This window comes from Schistocerca gregaria, chromosome 1 (genome assembly GCF_023897955.1).
Source record: "Schistocerca gregaria isolate iqSchGreg1 chromosome 1, iqSchGreg1.2, whole genome shotgun sequence".
Taxonomy (NCBI): Eukaryota; Metazoa; Arthropoda; class Insecta; order Orthoptera; family Acrididae; genus Schistocerca; species Schistocerca gregaria.
In genome coordinates this window covers 1,179,870,506-1,179,890,462 of record NC_064920.1, presented here as the reverse complement: position 1 = coordinate 1,179,890,462, position 19,957 = coordinate 1,179,870,506, and the positions used below count along the sequence as shown (strand labels likewise).

General features: G+C 43.4%; 1 protein-coding gene across 1 annotated transcript in view; it reads left to right on the top strand.

The window, feature by feature from the left end:
- LOC126297629 (Down syndrome cell adhesion molecule-like protein Dscam2) overlaps positions 1 to 19,957 on the top strand; it is a 340,086-nt gene that overhangs the window by 69,828 nt on the left and 250,301 nt on the right. Inside the window, exons 3-4 of the mRNA XM_049988691.1 lie at positions 2,444 to 2,597; positions 18,749 to 18,900. Of these exons, the coding sequence (XP_049844648.1) occupies positions 2,444 to 2,597; positions 18,749 to 18,900 (306 nt within the window). The remainder of the gene's footprint in view (positions 1 to 2,443; positions 2,598 to 18,748; positions 18,901 to 19,957) is intronic.

The window sequence follows — 19,957 nt, the reverse complement described above, 5'->3', positions numbered from 1 at the left end:
TATCTGGTAAGGATACCACACCGCGCAGCAGTATTCTAAAAGACGACGGACAAGCGTAGTTTAGGCAATCTCTTTAGTATGTCTGTTACATTTTCTAAGTGTTCTGCCAATAAAACGCAGTCTTTGGTTAGCCTTCCCCACAGTATTTTCTATGTGTTCCTTCCAACTTACGTTGTTCGTAATTGTAATTCCTAGGTGTTTAGTTGAATTTACGGCCTTTAGATTTGACTGATTTATCGTGTAACCGAAGTTTAACGGATTCCTTTTAGCACTCATGTAGATGACCTCACACTTTTCGTTATTTAGGGTCAACTGCCAATTCTCTCAACATTCAGACATCTTTTATAAATCGTTTCGCAATTTGTTTTGATCTTCTGTTGACTTTATTAGTCGATAAACGACAGCGTCATCTGCGAACAACCGAAGACGGCTGCCCAGATTGTCTCCCAATTCGTTTATAGACAATGAACAGCAAAGGGCCTAAAACACTGCCTTGGGGTACGCCAGAAATCACTTCTGTTTTACTTGATGACTTCCCGTCAGTTACTACGAACTGTGACCTGTCTGACAGGAAATCACAAATCCAGTCACATAACTGAGACGATATTCCACAAGCACGCTATTTCACTACAAGCCGCTTGTGTGGTAGTGTCAAAAGCCTTCCGGAAATCCATAAATACATAATCGATCTGAAATCCCTAGTCAATAGCACTCAATACTTCATGTGAATAAAGAGCGAGTTGTGTTTCACAGGAACGATGTTTTCTAAACTCATGTTGACTGTGTGTCACTAGACGGTTCCTTCGAGGTAATTCATAATGTTCGAACACAATATATGTTCCAAAAACCTGCTGCATATCGACGTTAATGATATGGACCTAACTAAAATTAAGAACATTTTCGATATGCTTATAGACATTATAGATACACATACCATTTGCAAATTACTCGGTGTAGAGCGGAATGCTGTGGCGGCTACATGCAGAAAATAATTGCGGCGAAAACTCGCAAATATGGACCTTAAACGCCCAAAAATTTTCAATGATTATTAAGAATGGCTACGGCTGATTGTTATTGTTGGAAACTTGCACTACTGGGCAATTATGCCACAGGGATATCTACTTACTGCCTTTTCGTCTTGAGATGTTTATATTTTCCCACCTGTGCGTTGCAAATGTTTTGAGTGAAATGCCCAGTCGATGCGCAGTTGTTTTCACGTCAATTCTACCAACATTAAGAGTTGTTTAGTTCTCGGGGTTTTGTAAAATTCCTGGATTCATGTCTCGTCGCTTTGCAGCCTATTAAAAGGATTGCGGAAGACTCCCAAATAAATTCCAAAGTACAGTGCAGTTTTAATACCAATATATTTCCAGAACTCTGGTGTCCGAGCCTGGTGAGCTGTACCGGTTATATCACATGTACCCAAAGTTGACATCAAACGACACAGAGTTCACAACAATCAACAAACGAGTGAGCCTACAATACATTTGCTCGCAACCCTAGCCAAAAAACGAGTGCCCCAAGTCGCCTGCGTGACCTCTATTTATACTTTTGTTAAGAATTACCTACAATGAAAATTACAATTTTATGTAAAATCACAATTAAAAGTTAAAGCGAATATTAGCTACACATTGCTAAAAATTTACAATCACAGTGCTGAACAAGGTGAACTTATTTTCAACATAGTTACGAGTTAATATAACATTTTCTAACTAATTATGTTACAGGTAACAATTACATTTCTAAATTTGTTTATAACAAATCAACTAGTGCCTGAATTTTAGTGCTAACATATATCGGAGATTCAATTAACGTGCTTTATTTATATGTTCTATTCAAATTGTTGTAGTAGTAATTTTATAATGATAGGTTTACTGGTACATCCTGACCATGTGCTGTGGTTAGACACTGGACTCGCATTCGGGAGGACGACGGTTCAATCCCGCGTCCGGCCATCCTGATTTAGGTTTTCCGTGATTTCCCTAAATCACTCCAGGCAAATGCAGGGATGGTTCCTCTGAAAGGGCACGGCCGACTTCCTTCCCCATCCTTCCCTAATCCGATGAGACCGATGACCACGCTGTCTGGTCTCCTTCCCCAAACCAACCAACAACCAACCAACTGACCATGTGCTACATTTCTTTCGATTATTTACAGTATTAATTTCACATTTATATTGTGTTTCTCACATAAAAACAATGTTAAATGCTTTTGGCACATTCAAAATACACACAGTGGTTTTTGCACATATGGTTTAAGCAAATCATCGTTTTCGAATTATATGTATACTGAAATAGTGGTTATTTTTGTGTGTAATGGACAATTTGGACTGGCGTTTATCTTTAATGTTCTCCGAGGGGTTCTGATAAGTAGCAATGAGATACAGTAATATTTCAGTCTCTACAGAAAGTAACGTTTGGTGACGAATGTCGTGACGTCGCAGACACGGTTCCGGAGCTGCAGTGGACGTTCGTGGAGCAGGCGCTGAGCCCTGGACCCCCCGTGTCGCTGCGGTGCTCCGCCGCTGGAAGTCCGCCCCCGCAATTCACCTGGTACCTAGATGGACGCCCTCTTACCGCCGCCCGTCTCGGCCACAGGTCAGTAGCCAGCACCCTTCAATACGTATATACCGATTTGGAACAGCTCTGAAAGGCTAGCTCTCTGTGTTATTACAATGGGCTTCCATAAATTACTAAAGGTAGCTGTTGTTGTTATTGATGAAGGTAATGATGATGATGATGGTGATGATGTTGACGTTGTCTTCAGTCGGAAGACTAGTTTGATGCAGCTCTTCATGTTTGTCTATTCAGTGCAAGCCTCTTCATGTGCGCCGTGCCACGCCCGTACCGAGAGGGCGACAACATAGACACCACAAAGGGTGCAGCCACGGAGGAGGCCCATAAGCCGACGGGGAAAAACACTACAAAAACAGGATTTAAGAATTGACCGGAAAGAAACTTCTACTCCTTCAATTCCTGTCTTCTGCCTTTCCGTTGTAAAAGCGCGCTGTTACCACAGCGTCATTTCTACAGATTCATTTCGCCACGTGTAGCTTCATAAAGAAACGTTTACTGCCAGGCAGACGTCCATCGCTAACGTGGTTTCATTGTTTTTGTGACAACACTGCGCTCTATTGACACAGCTGCTGCCTAAGCATCTCGCCCACGTTCAACAATGGGATTCTTACTGCTTCTTCACTATACCTCCTTCGTCGTAAGAATAAACCTAATGTATGCGCTCCATGCCAATAAACGCATTGTTAGCTGAAGGTGCAGAAATGCCCAGTGCCCTACGATGGAGATTAATGACCGAAATATTTCTTGTAAGAAGACTTGCTGTAATTGACCACCCACTGATACCGAAACTCGGCAGATGGTTTCAAGAAGAGACGAATTACCAGAGAATAAACACTGCCCTAAAACTGGAACTCTGTAAAAGCTTCGTAAACGTAAAGGACATCATATCCAACCTCCCGATAACGCCAACGTATCCTAATTCAGAATACCAGTATAACGAAATAACTCCAGTAGCTGATGTCTTCCTCCCCTATAACAACAAGAAATGGTGCAGAACAGTTAATCAAAACCGTTATTGCTGATAATATACCGGAATACCTCCAGATTTATACTAAAAACTCCAAAACTCCATATAATGATAGAGTGGGTTGCGCTTTTCTACGTCCAAGCACAAATTACAAGGAACTGGTATCTCTCCCCACTGAAACCTCTAGTTTTTCGGCAGAAGCCAAAGCTATACTCGCAGCTTTAAATTATTCGTGGACCCTCACACCAAGAAGCATTCTGATTGTAACGCACTGAAGAAGGTAGCACCAATACTTATCCGCAGCTCGTGGTCGTGCGGTAGCGTTCTCGATTCCCACGCCCGAGTTCCCGGGTTCGATTCCCGGCGGGGTCAGGGATTTTCTCTGCCTCGTGATGACTGGGTGTTGTGTGATGTCCTTAGGTTAGTAAGGTTTAAGTAGTTATAGGGGACTGATGAACATAGATGTGAAGTCCCATAGTGTTCAGAGCCATTAGCACAAATACTTTCAGACACTTGCCATTCTCAAGAAATTAAATCTACTGGTAGTGGACATCATGAAAGCAACCAAAAAACGAATATACTGGAAAGAAGATGAAACTTACGTGCATCAAACATGCCAACGTCAAATATAATCAAATGGTCGATGAATAAGCGAAAAGTGCTGCTCAACACATTACTTTATAAATATCTTATTACCGTCATCAGACACGAAGACTACTTTATGTAGCAGAACAAAGCGACAATGGAACAACGAATATCAAGCTTCATTGCGCTTTAGGGGGAAATATTTTGGTCAGATATAGCCGAACATTCCTTCAAAGCACTCGTTCTTCGCAATTAAGGCGAACGAAAATTTTATGAACTCAATAATTCGAACGAGATTTAATCACGAATCTTTCCCTAGCCGTCTTCACCGATTAAGCGTCCTAGACAATCCTTATTGTGAATGTGATGGAATAACAGTGGGGGATATCAGTCACATTTTTTTCGAATGTAAACTACATGGAAAGCAAAAAATCGAATTTATTCAAGAATTAATAAGATGCCATAAAGCATTACCAATTACCGTACCAGACCTCCTGCAATCGAATAACATGTTGTTGTTGTGGTCTTCAGTCCTGAGACTGGTTTGATGCAGCTCTCCATGCTACTCTATCCTGTGCAAACTTCTTCATCTCCCAGTACCTGCTGCAACCTACATCCTTCTGAATCTGCTTAGTGTATTCATCTATTGGTCTCCCTCTACGATTTTTACCCTCCACGCTGCCCTACAATGCTAAATTTGTGATCCCTTGATGGCTCAGAACATGTCCTACCAACCGATCCCTTCTTCTGGTCAAGTTGTGCCACAAACTTCTCTTCTCCCCAATGCTATTCAACACTTCCTCATTAGTTATGTGATCTACCCATCTAATCTTCAGCATTCTTCTGTTCCACCACATTTCGAAAGCTTCTATTCTCTTCTTGTCCAAACTATTTATCGTCCATGTTTCACTTCCATACATGGCTATACTCCATACAAATACTTTCAGAAATGACTTAAATCTATACTCTATGTTAATAAATTACTCTTCTTTAGAAACGCTTTCCTTGCCATTGCCAGTCTACATTTTATATCCTCTCTACTTCGACCATTATCAGTTATTTTGCTCCGCAAATAGCAAAACTCCTTTACTATTGTAAGTGTCTCATTTCCTAATCAAATTCCCTCAGCATCACCCGATTTAATTTGACTACATTCCTTTATCCTCGTTTTGCATTTGTTGATGTTCATCTTATATCCTCGTTTCAAGACACTGTCCATTCCATTCAACTGCTCTTCCAAGTCCTTTGCTGTCTCTGACAGAATTACAATATCATCGGCGAACCTCAAAGTTTTTATTTCTTCTCCATGAATTTTAATACCTACTTCAAATTTTTCTTTTGTTTCCTTTACTGCCTGCTCGATATACAGATTGAATAACATCGGGGAGAGACTACATCCCTGTCTCACTCCCTTCCCAACCACTGCATCCCTTTCATGTCCCTCGACTCTTATAACTACCATCTGGTTTCTGTACAAATTGTAAATAGCCTTACGCTCCCTGTATTTTACCCCTGCCATCTTAAGAATTTGAAAGAGAGTATTACAGTCAACATTGTCAAAAGCTTTCTCTAAGTCTACAAATGCTAGAAACGTAGGCTTGCCTTTTCTTAATCTTTCTTCTAAGATATGTCTTAAGGTTAGTATTGCCTCACGTGTTCCAATATTTCTACGGAATCCAAACTGATCTTCCCCGAGGTCGGCTTCTATCAGTTTTTCCATTCATCTTTAAATAATTCGTGTTAGTATTTTGCAGCTGTGACTTATTAAACTGATAGTTCAGTAATTTTCACATCTGTCAACACCTGCTTTCTTTGGGATTGGAATTATTATATTCTTCTTGAAGTCTGAGGGTATTTCGCCTGTCTCATACATCTTGCTCACTAGATGGTACAGTTTTGTCAGGACTGGCTCTCCCAAGGCCGTCAGTAGTTCTAACGGAATGTTGTCTACTCCGGGGGCCTTGTTTCCACTCAGGTCTTTCAGTGCTCTGTCAAACTCTTCACGCAGTATCGTATCTCCCATTTCATCCGCATCTACATCCTCTTCCTTTTCCATAATATTGTCCTCAAGTACATCGCCCTCTATATACTCCTTCCACCTTTCTGCTTTCCCTTCTTTGCTTAGAACCGGGTTTCCATCTGAGGTCTTGATGTTCATACAAGTGGTTCTCTTATCTCCAAAGGTCTCTTTAATTTTCCTGTAGGCCGTATCTATCTTACCTCTCGTGAGATAAGCCTCTACACCCTTACATTAGTCCTCTAGCCATCCCTGCTTAGCCATTTTGCACTTCCTGTCGATCTCATTTTTGAGACGTTTGCATTCCTTTTTGCCTGGTTCATTTAGTGCATTTTCATATTTTCTCCTTTCATCAATTAAATTCAATATATCCTCTGTTACCCAAGGATTTCTACTAGCCCTCGTCTTTTTACTTACTTGATACTCTGCTGCCTTCACTAGTTCATCCCTCAAAGCTAACCATTCTTCTTCTACTGTATTTCTTTCCCCAATTCCTGTCAATTGTTCCCTTATGCTCTCCCTGAAACTCTGTACAACCTCTGGTTCTTTTAGTTTATCCAGGTCTCATCTCCTTAAATTTCCACCTTTTTGCAGTTTCTTCAGTTTTAATCTACAGGTCATAACCAATAGATTGTGGTCAGAGTCTACATCTGCCCCTGGAAAAGTTTTACAATTTAAAGCCTGGTTGCTAAATCTCTGTCTTGCCATTATATAATCTATCTGAAACCTGCCAGTATGTCCAGGCTTCTTCCACGTATACAACCTCCTTTTATGATTCTTGAACCAAGTGTTGGATATGATTAAATTGTGCTCTGTGCAAAATTCTACCAGGCGGCTTCCTGTTTCATTTCTTACTTCCACCTACCACGTTTCCTTCTCTTCCTTTTCCTACTACCAAATTCCAGTCACCCATGACTATTAAATTTTCGTCTCCCTTCACTACCTGAATAATTTCTTTTACCTCATCATACATTTCTTCAATTTCTTCGTCATCTGTTGAGCTAGTTGGCATATAAACTTTTACTACTGTAGTAGGTGTGGGCTTCGTATCTATCTTGGCCACAATAATGCGTTCACTATGCTGTTTGTAGTAGCTTACCCGCATTCCTATTTTCCTATTTATTATTAAACCTACTCCTGCACTACCCCTATTTGATTTTGTGTTTATAACCCTGTAGTCACCTGACCAGAAGTCGTTTTTCTCCTGCCGCCGAACTTCACTAATTCTCACTATATCTAACATTAACCTATCCATTTCCCTTTTTAATTTTTCCGACCTACCTGCCCGATTAAGGGATCTGACACTCCAAGATCCGAACCGTAGAACACCAGTTTTGTTTCTCCTGATAACGGCATCCTTTTGAGTAGTCCCCCCCCCCCCCCCCCGGAGATCTGAATGGGGGACTATTTTACCTCCGGAATATTTTACCCAAGAGGACGCCATCATCATTTAATCATACAGCAAAGCTGGATGCCCTCGGGAAAAATTACTGCCGTAGTTTCCCCTTGCTTTCAGCCGTTCGCAGTACCAGCACAGCAAGGCCGTTTTGGTTAATGTTATAAGGCCAGATCAGTCAATCATCCAGACTGTTGCCCCTGCAACTACTGAAAAGGCTGCTGCCCCTCTTCAGGAACCACATGTTTGTCTGGCCTCTCAACAGATACCCCTCCGTTGTGGTTGCACCTACGGTACGGCTATCTGTATCGCTGAGGCACACAAGCCTCCCCACCAACGCAAGGTCCATGGTTCTTGGGGGTGGGGGTGGGGGGGTTCGAATAACATACTAATCCTAAAAGTAATTATGAATTTTTTGGATAAAAGTAACCTCACTTTGTAAAACCCGTAAACACTGAAAGATAGCTCTATGGTCTTCAGACCAAAAGTCAAAATGAAAAAAAAAACACACACACAAAAAGAATCTGACGTAAACAAACACAAACGCGATGATTGGTCAGCAGCCGTAGCACAAGCAGTGCACTGATGTTTTTCCGCTCTTGGAAGTAGGTCCTACTTATCTATTAGATATTTTATTGCTATGTTGCTGTAAATGAAGTTTTAATATATGTACGGACACCCATCAACGTTTTTCTTAATCACACTTTAGCTACGAAGTTTTAATTTCAAAAATCGTGTACAGTCTTTGTAACTGCTTTTTGTGCTTTTGTGTGGTAAAACGTGCTCCGAATATGGGTGTCGCTGCTTCCTGCTCCGTAGTGAAATGTGTTCGTGGAATATTGTTAACAAATGGCAGGAAACAGTTTGTTCCTAACAATTTTCGCATGTTTACAGAGAAAATCTAGTATGAAGTTGCAAAGAGACGCGCGTGGTGTAATCGGTAACGATGGAGACTTTTATTTGGGTGTACTGTGGATAATCGCTGGCTCGAATATTCCTGACTGGGGCTTATGTTTTTAAAAACATTCAGCTTTTAGATATAAAATTCGCCAAATTTACGTTACTTACTAAAAATTTCATTTATCATTTTACGGAAAATGCACATCTTGTTTCTAATTACATATCGCATGCTAAATTCCAGTTTTCATTGCAAACATTAATTCTCAGTTATTGATATTTTATTAAATATTGTTAATAAAGCTTGTTTAGAACTTAAAAAAGCGTTACATATTTTTCGGACAAAAATTACAAATCAAAAACTTTTCGCTTGGACTGTGACCATTGTTTGACACCACAGATGTGGTTTCGCACGGGCCAGAATGATAAGCGTCGTTTCACATGGAAAATAATTTAACGGCATCGAACAGACCGTACAAAAGCTGCATTTCCACTGTTTCACCGTAAAACTGCAATCTGAACACAACAGGATTGATCTACATTTACATCTACATGGTTACTCTGCAACTGACACTTAACTGCATGGCAGAGGGTTCATCGAACAATTTTTAAACTACTTCTCTAGCATTGCACTCTCGATTGGCGCGTGGGACAAAGGAACAACTAAATCTTTCCGTTCGAGCTCTGATTTTTCTTATTTTATTATGATGATCGTTTCTCTCTACGTAGGTGGGTGTCAACAACATATTTTCGCTTTCGGAAGAGAAAGTTGACGATTGAAATTTCGTAAATAGATCTCGCCGCAAAGAAACCGTCTTTGTTTCAGTGGCTGCCACCCCAGTTCGCGTATCATATCAGTGCCGCTCTCATCCCTATTGCGCGATAACACGAAACGAGCTGCCCTTCTTTGCACTTTTTCGATGTCCACCGTCAATCCTACGTGGTAAGGTGTCAAGAGAAGAAACTTGTCGCGAGAAATAACAATTCATTTATGCTGCCAAACGTACTGAAGCTAATGCACGAAGGGTTGTCACACGTCACTGCCGAACGCTGGAAGGACGCAGAACGGTACGTCACAAAAGAAGAGGAGAAAATGTGGCGCTTGGATGGCTTTTTGGATTCTGTTGTTGATGTCTCGTTATCAGATGATAGTTCCAATATTGAAATGTGTTCGTCGCATATGAAAGGAGTTCAGAGGTTAACAGACGCCTGACAGTCATACCGTCGGTGGCTTAAATACACTCCTGGAAATGGAAAAAAGAACACATTGACACCGGTGTGTCAGACCCACCATACTTGCTCCGGACACTGCGAGAGGGCTGTACAAGCAATGATCACACGCACGGCACAGCGGACACACCAGGAACCGCGGCGTTGGCCGTCGAATGGCGCTAGATGCGCAGCATTTGTGCACCACCGCCGTCAGTGTCAGCCAGTTTGCCATGGCATACGGAGCTCCATCGCAGTCTTTAACACTGATAGCATGCCGCGAAAGTGTGGACGTGAACCGTATGTGCAGTTGATGGACTTTGAGCGAGGGCGTATAGTGGGCATGCGGGAGGCCGGGTGGACGTACCGCCGAATTGCTCAACACGTGGGGCGTGAGGTCTCCACAGTACATCGATGTTGTCGCCAGTGGTCGGCGGAAGGTGCACGTGCCCGTCGACCTGGGACCGGACCGCAGCGACGCACGGATGCACGCCAAGACCGTAGGATCCTACGCAGTGCCGTAGGGGACCGCACCGGCACTTCCCAGCAAATTAGGGACACTGTTGCTCCTGGGGTATCGGCGAGGACCATTCGCAACCGTCTCCATGAAGCTGGGCTACGGTCTCGCACACCGTTAGGCCGTCTTCCGCTCACGCCCCAACATCGTGCAGCCCGCCTCCAGTGGTGTCGCGACAGGCGTGAATGGAGGGACGAATGGAGACGTGTCGTCTTCAGCGATGAGAGTCGCTTCTGCCTTGGTGCCAATGATGGTCGTATGCGTGTTTGGCGCCGTGCAGGTGAGCGTCACAATCAGGACTGCATACGACCGAGGCACACAGAGCCAACACCCGGCATCATGGTGTGGGGAGCGATTTCCTACACTGGCCGTACACCTCTGGTGATCGTCGAGGGGACACTGAATAGTGCACGGTACATCCAAACCGTCATCGAACCCGTAGTTCTACCATTCCTAGACCGGCAAGGGAACTTGCTGTTCCAACAGGACAATGCACGTCCGCATGTATCCCGTGCCACCCAACGTGCTCTAGAAGGTGTAAGTCAACTACCCTGGCCAGCAAGATCTCCGGATCTGTCCCCCATTGAGCATGTTTGGGACTGGATGAAGCGTCGTCTCACGCGGTCTGCACGTCCAGCACGAACGCTGGTCCAACTGAGGCGCCAGGTGGAAATGGCATGGCAAGCCGTTCCACAGGACTACATCCAGCATCTCTACGATCGTCTCCATGGGAGAATAGCAAACTGCATTGCTGCGAAAGGTGGATATACACTGTACTAGTGCCGACATTGTGCATGCTCTGTTGCCTGTGTCTTTGTGCCTGTGGTTCTGTCAGTGTGATCATGTGATGTATCTGACCCCAGGAATGTGTCAATAAAGTTTCCTCTTCCTGGGACAATGAATTCACGGTGTTCTTATTTCAATTTCCAGGAGTGTATTTAACTGTACGGTGAAATCCTGTTCCGTTTTTAAGTTAGGAACTTTCTCCACACTTGTATTCAATTACAATAATATGTTCGCTAAGAACGAGAGCATGCAGTGTTTTAGTTTGGTCTCATAAAAAAGCACATTGCCGAAGTTTTGCCACATATTGTTTCATTCTGTTTAAAAATGAAATGAAATTCGAAGCTATATTGCTTGTATGGTCGTATCTTTTTACATCTTAACTGCAGCTGTTCACAACTTCGCAGATTAATTGAACTACCTGGCTGGCCAGTGCAGTCGAAGTTAAATGCGCCAGTAAAGCTTTTATCCAGTGATCTCGCTGAGTCGATGCGCTCGAAACGCAAAGCATAAAACGTAATCCTTCTTATCGTATTCAACTGTGCCCAATGCAGCTTCGCTGACCGCTCCACGAGAAACAAAATCCAATGAGATCCCAGCAGACGCGGAAGAATACATGGTGTAATATTTACACCAAGTTTATTCTTATGATGACTGTTGTGTTGGCTGAAGAGCAAACACCGTGTTTTTATTCGAGGCCGAAATGCACGCGTTTAGCTCACGTAGGCTGGCGTGAGGAGGAAGGACTATGAAACGTCCCCTTAGAAAAATTGTGCAACGCTGTGCTTAAACTGAGACACAATATTTTTAGCGCAACGCAATCTGACTTACGAAAGCCCTACGAAAGAATGGCCCTGACTAACATTAACCTATACGTTTCACAAAACACTTACCTCGCAAAAATCTTCGTTACTCAAGCTACTGCAATACAGCGAGCGCCACTACTGCCAGCTAAATGAAAGATTCGAACTACTGAAGGCACTAACTACTGATAGGCATAGTTAGCAAATGAAAGATTTTGATACAGAACAAACAATGTATTTACCTCAATAGTCAAAATATATATAGCAGTTCATGACATCCAGTCTTACAAATTTCAAAACTCCGCCATCTCTCTCCCCACGTCCACCACTGCTGGCGGCTCACCTCCAACTGCGCAACGCTACGCGCTGTTAGCATCCAGCTGCCGCTGCCCAACACTACAATGGCAGACAACAATGCAAACCAGCCACAGACTGCACACGGCACAGCCAGTGATTTTTATACAGAGCGCTACGTGGCGGCGGCGTTAAAAATAAAATAAACCTAAACAGCCTACTTACAACTATACTGGCGTGAGGTCTGGAACATGACAAGGAATTAGAATTCAGAAAGTGGACGTAATTAGTTTGATACTTAACTTTAATCCATTAATGATGTACGTCGCTCTTGACGGTACATGATTGACAATATCAATATCAATAGTAACTGAATATGGCGCCTCGCTAGGTCGTAGCATATGACGTAGCTGAAGGCTATGCTAAACTGTCGTCTCTGCTAATGAGAGCGTCTTTAGTCAGTGAACCATCGCTAGCAAAGTCGGCTGTACAACTGGGGCGAGTGCTAGGGAGTCTCTCTAGACTAGACCTGCCGTGTGGCGGCGCTCGGTCTGCAATCACTGATAGTGGCGACACGCGGGTCCGACGTATACTAACGGACCGCGGCCGATTTAAAGGCTACCACCTAACAAGTGTGGTGTCTGGCGGTGACACCACAATGAATGCAATACAGCCTACCATATTGTTTGTCGGACGTCAAAGGTCGGTGAGCAGGTGCCGAATCAAAGGCTTTCGATTTCTGCAAACAGAGGACTGTTGCGAGACGCGACGGTGGAGGAAGCAAGCAGCTAATTTGAAAGGGCTGTGTAATTCACTTGCCCCGTTAGCCAGTAGGCTTGCTGCTCCCAAGTTTTCGTTGGTAGGATACGCTGTATAGATTTAAAAATATCGAGAGTAAGCCACTTGTAGGCGATTAATAACATTACCGGATTTCTTAGTCGTCGATCCCGTAGACAATATTTAAAAGCTGAACTCTGGCACAAACAAACGTACGTTGCTTCAGTGCTTATCGGCTGCATTGCTCAAACATCTGGTGTCGTAAGACCACTCAAACTACGCGTCACTAATGTTTCACGTACAATTATTAGGTATTTTGTTTTTATCCTAGCGCGCATGAAACTCTCACACTCCTTAAAACATCGAAAATTAACGTTTTTTGCTGAACACCGTGCTAAACGTTAAACCCAGGTAAAATCTTTATTAAACTTCGCCGGATATTCGATTCCCCTGTGCTTAATTTTTATTAAACCTACTTACAAAATTATAAAATTTGCTGAATAGGCCTAGAAAAATTGCAGAAGACAATTTACAGGGGAATGGGGGGGGGGGGGGCGGCAGACCTTTGTACCCTACATCCAGTAAAGACTTGGTCCTCCCCCCCCCCCCCCCATTCAGTTTTTACCCCACTGCACTTCCCTCCTTTACGAAACTGACGTTTCCAGAACGCCTCGAGATGTGTCTTATCAATCGATCCTCTCTCTCTTAGGAAAGCTGCACCATAAATTTATTTTCTGCCAGTCGGATTCAATCCCTCCCTCGCTAATTTTCTATCTACCAATCATTCTTCGCGCGCTTCATATGTGAATGGAACGGGAAGAGTCCTTAATAAATGGTATGCCGGCCAGAGTGGCCGTGCGGTTCTAGGCGCTACAGTCTGGAGCCGAGCGACGGCTACGGTCGCAGGTTCGAATCCTGCCTCGGGCATGGATGTGTGTGATGTCCTTAGGTTAGTTAGGTTTAATTAGCTCTAAGTCTAGGCGAATGATGACCTTAGAAGTTGAGTCGCATAGTGCTCAGAGCCAATAAATGGTTCAATGGGAAGTACCCTCTGGCAAGCACTTAATGGTCATTTGCAGAGTATAGATGTTATAGATGTAGATGTAGTTCCTGCAGCCATATCAGCTGTGTGAATATTTTCATTCAGTTTCCGTATTTGAATGGCTTCACTCAATGTGAGACAACAGATTGACACAAATTCTTGACAGTTACGGCATTCTGAGAATGAGTGACTTCAATAACATATTATTCAGCATTTTTTCGGTTATACAAGAACTACATTCGGGATTTTCAACTTTTTTAGAGACAAAAAACGTGTATTATTTCAGGTAGAGATTAATAAAATTAAGTTTTTTCAAAATGGGTCAATTTATTTCCATAAATAGGAATTTTTCGTACAATCGTATTAATATGGGTTTCTGGTTGGATGTAAAAGGTTAATAACTATTGTTGCGTTACAAATTTGTTTAAATGAATAAACAACCACTCTTTATTTAAATTTATTCAATATCACTCTCCTTTCCGCTGGTTTGAGCCCAGCACTGGAATTCTATTTTGGTATACGCTGAGGTAACATGAGCGGAAACCATATAGGACGCAATTTTATAATTTTTCATTCACTTAATCACTTGCTTTTTAAGCATGCTAACTGCTGAGAAAGTGCTCTTGCGCTCGCTTCCCGTACCGGTCACACTCTCCGTAATTTCTTGTCGGCCGAGAATAGTTCAGAATTTCGTGTAGAGGTATGTGCACTCTAGCCAAGGCTGCATTTGTTTCTGATGAAATTAATTAAATCCACGTGGCAGCAACTCAGCAAAAGGAATTCTCTCCTTTCTACCCACACCGGCTTGCGTTCTCATTTCGGTAACCTTTGTACCAGTGCTTGAGTACCCACGACACATTGTAATGGTACACTTTTTTTTTTTTTGTCATCAGTCTACTGACTGGTTTGATGCGGCCCGCCACGAATTCCTTTCCTGTGCTAACCTCTTCATCTCAGAGTAGCACTTGCAACCTACGTCCTCAATTATTTGCTTGACGTGTTCCAATCTCTGTCTTCCTCTGCAGTTTTTTCCCTCTACAGCTCCCTCTAGTACCATGGAAGTCATTCCCTCATGTCTTAGCAGATGCCCTATCATCCTGTCCCTTCTCCTTATCAGTATTTTCCACATATTCCTTTCCTCTCCGATTCTGCGTAGAACCTCCTCATTCCTTACCTTATCAGTCCACCTAATTTTCAACATTCGTCTATAGCACCACATCTCAAATGCTTCGATTCTCTTCTGTTCCGGTTTTCCCACAGTCCATGTTTCACTACCATACAATGCTGTACTCCAGACGTACATCCTCAGAAATTTCTTCCTCAAATTAAGGCCGGTATTTGATATTAGTAGACTTCTCTTGGCCAGAAATGCCTTTTTTGCCATAGCGAGTCTGCTTTTGATGTCCTCCATGCTCCGTCCGTCATTGCTTATTTTACTGCGTAGGTAGCAGAATTCCTTAACTTCATTGACTTCGTGACCATCAATCCTGATGTTAAGTTTCTCACTGTTCTCATTTCTACTACTTCTCATTACCTTCGTCTTTCTCCGATTTACTCTCAAACCACACTGTGTACTCATTAGACTGTTCATTCCGTTCAGCAGATCGTTTAATTCTTCTTCACTTTCACTCAGGATAGCAATGTCATCAGCGAATCGTATCATTGATATCCTTTCACCTTGTATTCTAATTCCACTCCTGCACCTTTCTTTTATTTCCATCATTGCTTTCTCGATGTACAGATTGAAGAGTAGGGGCGAAAGGCTACAGCCTTGTCTTACTCCCTTCTTAATACAAGCACATCGCTCTTGATCGTCCACTCTTATTATTCCCTCTTGGTTGTTGTACATATTGTATATGACCCGTCTCCTCCTATAGCTTACCCCTACCTTTTTCAGAATATTGAACAGCTTGCACCATTTTATATTGTCGAACGCTTTTTCCAGGTCGACAAATCCTATGAACGTTTCTTGATTTTTCTTTAGCCTTGCTTCCATTATTAGCCGTAAAGTCAGAATTGCCTCTCTCGTGCCTTTACTTTTCCTAAAGCCGAACTGATCGTCACCTAGCGCATTCTCAATTTTCTTTTCCATTCTTCTGTATATTATTCTTGTAAGCAGCTTCGATGCATGAGCTGTTAAGCTGATTGTGCGATAATTCTTGCACTTGTCAGCTCTGTCTATGTGATCAAAAGTATCCGGACACCCCCAAAAACAGACGTTTCTCATATTAGGTGCATCGTGCAGCCACATACTGCCAGGTACTCCACATCAGCGACCTCAGTAGTCATTAGAGATCGTGAGAGAGCAGAATGGGGCGCTCCGCGGAACTCATGGACTTCGAATGTGGTCATATGATTGGGTGTCACTTGTGTCATACGTCTGTACGCGGGATTTCCACACTCTTAAATACCCCTAGGTCGGTCCATTGTTTCCGACGTGCTATTGAAGTGGAAACGTGAAGGGACACGTAGAGCACAAAAGCGTACAGGCCGACCTCATCTGTTGACTGAAAGAGACCGCCGACATTTGAAGAAGGTCGTAATGTGTAATATGCACACATCTATCCAGGCCATTACACAGGAATTCCAAACTGCATCAGCATCCACTGCAAACACTATGACAGTCAGGCGGGAGGTGAGGACACTTGGATTTCACGGTCGAGCTGCTCAGAAGCACACATCACGCAAGTAAATGCCAAACGCCTCGCTTGGTGTAAGGAGCGTAAACATTGGACACGTTGTGTGGTGTGACGAACCACGGTACACAACATGGCGACCCGATGGCAGCGTCTGGGTATGGTGAATGCCTGGTAAAGGTCGTCTGCCAGAGTGTGTATTGTCAACAGTAAAATTCGGAGGCGGTGGCACTGTCACAGCACAGGCCTACATTGATGTTTTAAGCACCTTCTTGCTTCCTACTGTTGAAGAGCAATTTGTGAATGGCGACTGCATCTTTCAACATAGTCGAGCACCTGTTCATAATGCAGGGCCTGTGGCGGAGTAGTTACATGACAATAACATCCCTGTAATGGACTGGGCTGCAGAGAGTCCTGACCTGAATCCTATAGAACACCTTTGCGATGTTTTTGGAACGCCGACTTCGTGCCAGGTCTTACCGACCGACGTCGATACCTATCCTCAGTGCAGCACCCCGTGAAGAATGGGCCTGCATTCCCGAAGAATCCTTTCAGCACCTGATTCAATGTATGCCTGCGAGAGTGGATGCCATCATCAAGGTGAAGGGTGGGCCAACACCATATTAAATTCCAGCATTACCGATGTAGGGCGCCACGAATTTGTAAGTCATTTTCAGCCAGGTGTCCGGATACTTTTGATCACATGGTGCATCTGCTACAGTCTCTACTTCAGCATCTAAGGACATTATAAATCTCCATCTAGGGAAAATCTGTTTGATGATATAGAACAAAAGAATGTTCACCCGTACAGGAATTCTTATAACATTTCTCTTCTTTGAGCTACATTATCGGGAAACCCGTTTGTAATCCGAAATCTAGTAGATATCATGAGAGGCGAACCCGCCAGTATTAAATGAGGCGGGCAGTATGGTGTTGTCAGTATACAGCAGAATGGGTAATGGAGAAGAGGTCAGTAACTTCGAAGGTGGTCGAGTCACTGGGTGTCACCTGAGTAACAAATCCATCAAAGCCATATCAGACCTTCCAGAGCTGGCCAAGTGGATTTCTGGTGATGTGACAGTGAAGTGGAAACGCGGAAGAGCAACCAGCGATAAACAAAGACCAAACAAACGCCATGCATTGACGGAGGGTGGTTGCAAAGACTCGCATGAAATCCGCGGAAGGAACCCCTCAAGAGTTTCAGACTGCTGCCAGAAGTCCAGCCAACATAGTAACTGTACGTAGGGAGTTAAAAAACGCGGAGTATAAAGGTCAAGCAGCCCCTTAAAAGCCAAACATTCTATTGTCGGTGCTAAGCGTCGCTTGAGGTAGTGTAAAGAGCAATGCCAATGGGCAGTGGATGGCTGGAAACGAGTGATTTGGAATGATTAATCACGCTGTGACCTGGGGCGAGCCGGAGGAAGGATTTGAATTCGGCACATGCCTGGAAAACGTTACCTGCCATCATGTGTACCGGCAACAGTAAAGTACGGGGGATGTGGCGATGCGATATGGGTGAGGGAGGCGGTGTTTTCTCGGTTAGGGTGTGACCTCCCTTACTGCGCTTAAGAAAATGCTAAATGTGTAAGGATATGAAACCATTTTACAGCGTTATAATGTACAACAGAGGAACAATTCTTAGACGATGACTGCATCAGCATGATCATGCCATCTGTCATAAATCAGTATCTATGAGGCAGTGGTTTGTAGACAGTTTCACCTCTAAAATGGACTGGCCTGTTTAGACTTCCGACCTGAGCCTAAAGGGACACCTCTTGGATGAGTTAACGCGACGATTTGGCTTGAGACTCCAGTAACCAACATCGGTTCCTTCACTTGCTTCGGTTCTTGAACAATAATGGACTGCCATTCCTGAACACCCATCCAGACACCTCACTGGAAGTGTCCCCAGTAGAGTAAAAGCCATCATAAAGGGGCACATTCGCTATTAAAGGGTTTTCGGACAGTTTTGACCAGATGGTATATGTACTTTGACTAGTTTTAAATATTAGGAGACTCGACCACCAGTACGATCTTCCGCCGGTCTCTGGTAAGTCGGGAAGAGTAAGCTGAGAGCAGTGTCGATGTGCCGTACAGTTAACATACGTTTCTTCCAACTACTGACTGACAGAGCCAGACAGTAAATGGGTCAGTACATCGAAAGATGATTATTTATTTCTCATGTTTCTTGGCACAAGGTAAGCTACTTTTCCACTTTGCCCATTCACTTGCTTTCTCCTGTGTCACAGGTATACGATTGGCCAGTACGTGGACCAAGCTGGTGACGTCATCAGTCACGTGAACATCTCGTCGGTGCGCATACAGGATGGCGGCTTGTACACGTGCAAGGCCAGCAACTCAATGGGTGCCGTGTCCTACGAGGCCAGGCTCAATATTTACGGTGAGTATGTTTAGATTTCTCACAAACAAATATCTTGGGATAGGAGAAATATGATATGTTTATGCTTCGCTCTACGGGCCATTAGGGTTTTTGAATAAGGTTCCTAGCAGATTAGACCGTGTACGGGACCAGGAATCGAACCTGGGACCTTTGCCTTTCGCGTGTTAGTGCTGTACTGGCTGAGCTATCAAACCACGATTCTTGAACCATCCTCAAAAACCTTGTTTCCACCAGAAGTGGCTCCTGAGACTTCAGGACATTTTTATAACGACCTTTTCTCCACCGTCCAGATAAATTCTAAAGACGTGTCGTCTTTGTACTGTAATTATTACTTTACCCTTTGAAAGATAGAAGACAAACAAACGAAGATAAAAGACATAAAAACAGATCCGCAACATGAATTGGTGCAAACAGAGAACCATGTAGCCAACAACATCAGCGAAGATTTGGCACATAAGTTAGCGAAATTGATGGAAGAAGTATACCATTGCGATAAAAGAACTGTTGAGATGTGGATAAAGATGTGACAAGAGGGAATCGAATTGTCGAAGTAGGCAGTGTGCAATGGGAAAGAGAAGTATGACCAGGTTCCAGCCATACCTACGCCAGCGTTTGCAGACTTAAGTCAGATACAACTGGAACAACAATAGTGATATAATGGTGTACCAATATACCAGTATAAGGGATAACAGTACGCAGAGACACTACTGAACATTGCAACACGACCGTCGTACGGCTGTGGCGTGCATCGAAAGAAGTTTCTCGTGTCAATGTTCCACCCCCAGCTTAATCACAGAATGTAATCGTAGGCTACTGCGGCCATTTTCACAGTTAATAAAATTCTTCTGGTATGTGACTGCAATGTCAATGTATAAAATTCTCCGACGTTTCGCTCACTATTGCAAAAGGAATTCCTCAGAGCGTTTTCGCTAACTGTTGGATGAGAAAACTTTTGGATCTTATATACTGGCGGGAGAGGCTGTTACCGTAATCTTATGGGGTATTGAGGACGAGGAGAAGGGGTGTCTGACATCTTTTATTGCTGTTTGCATTATTT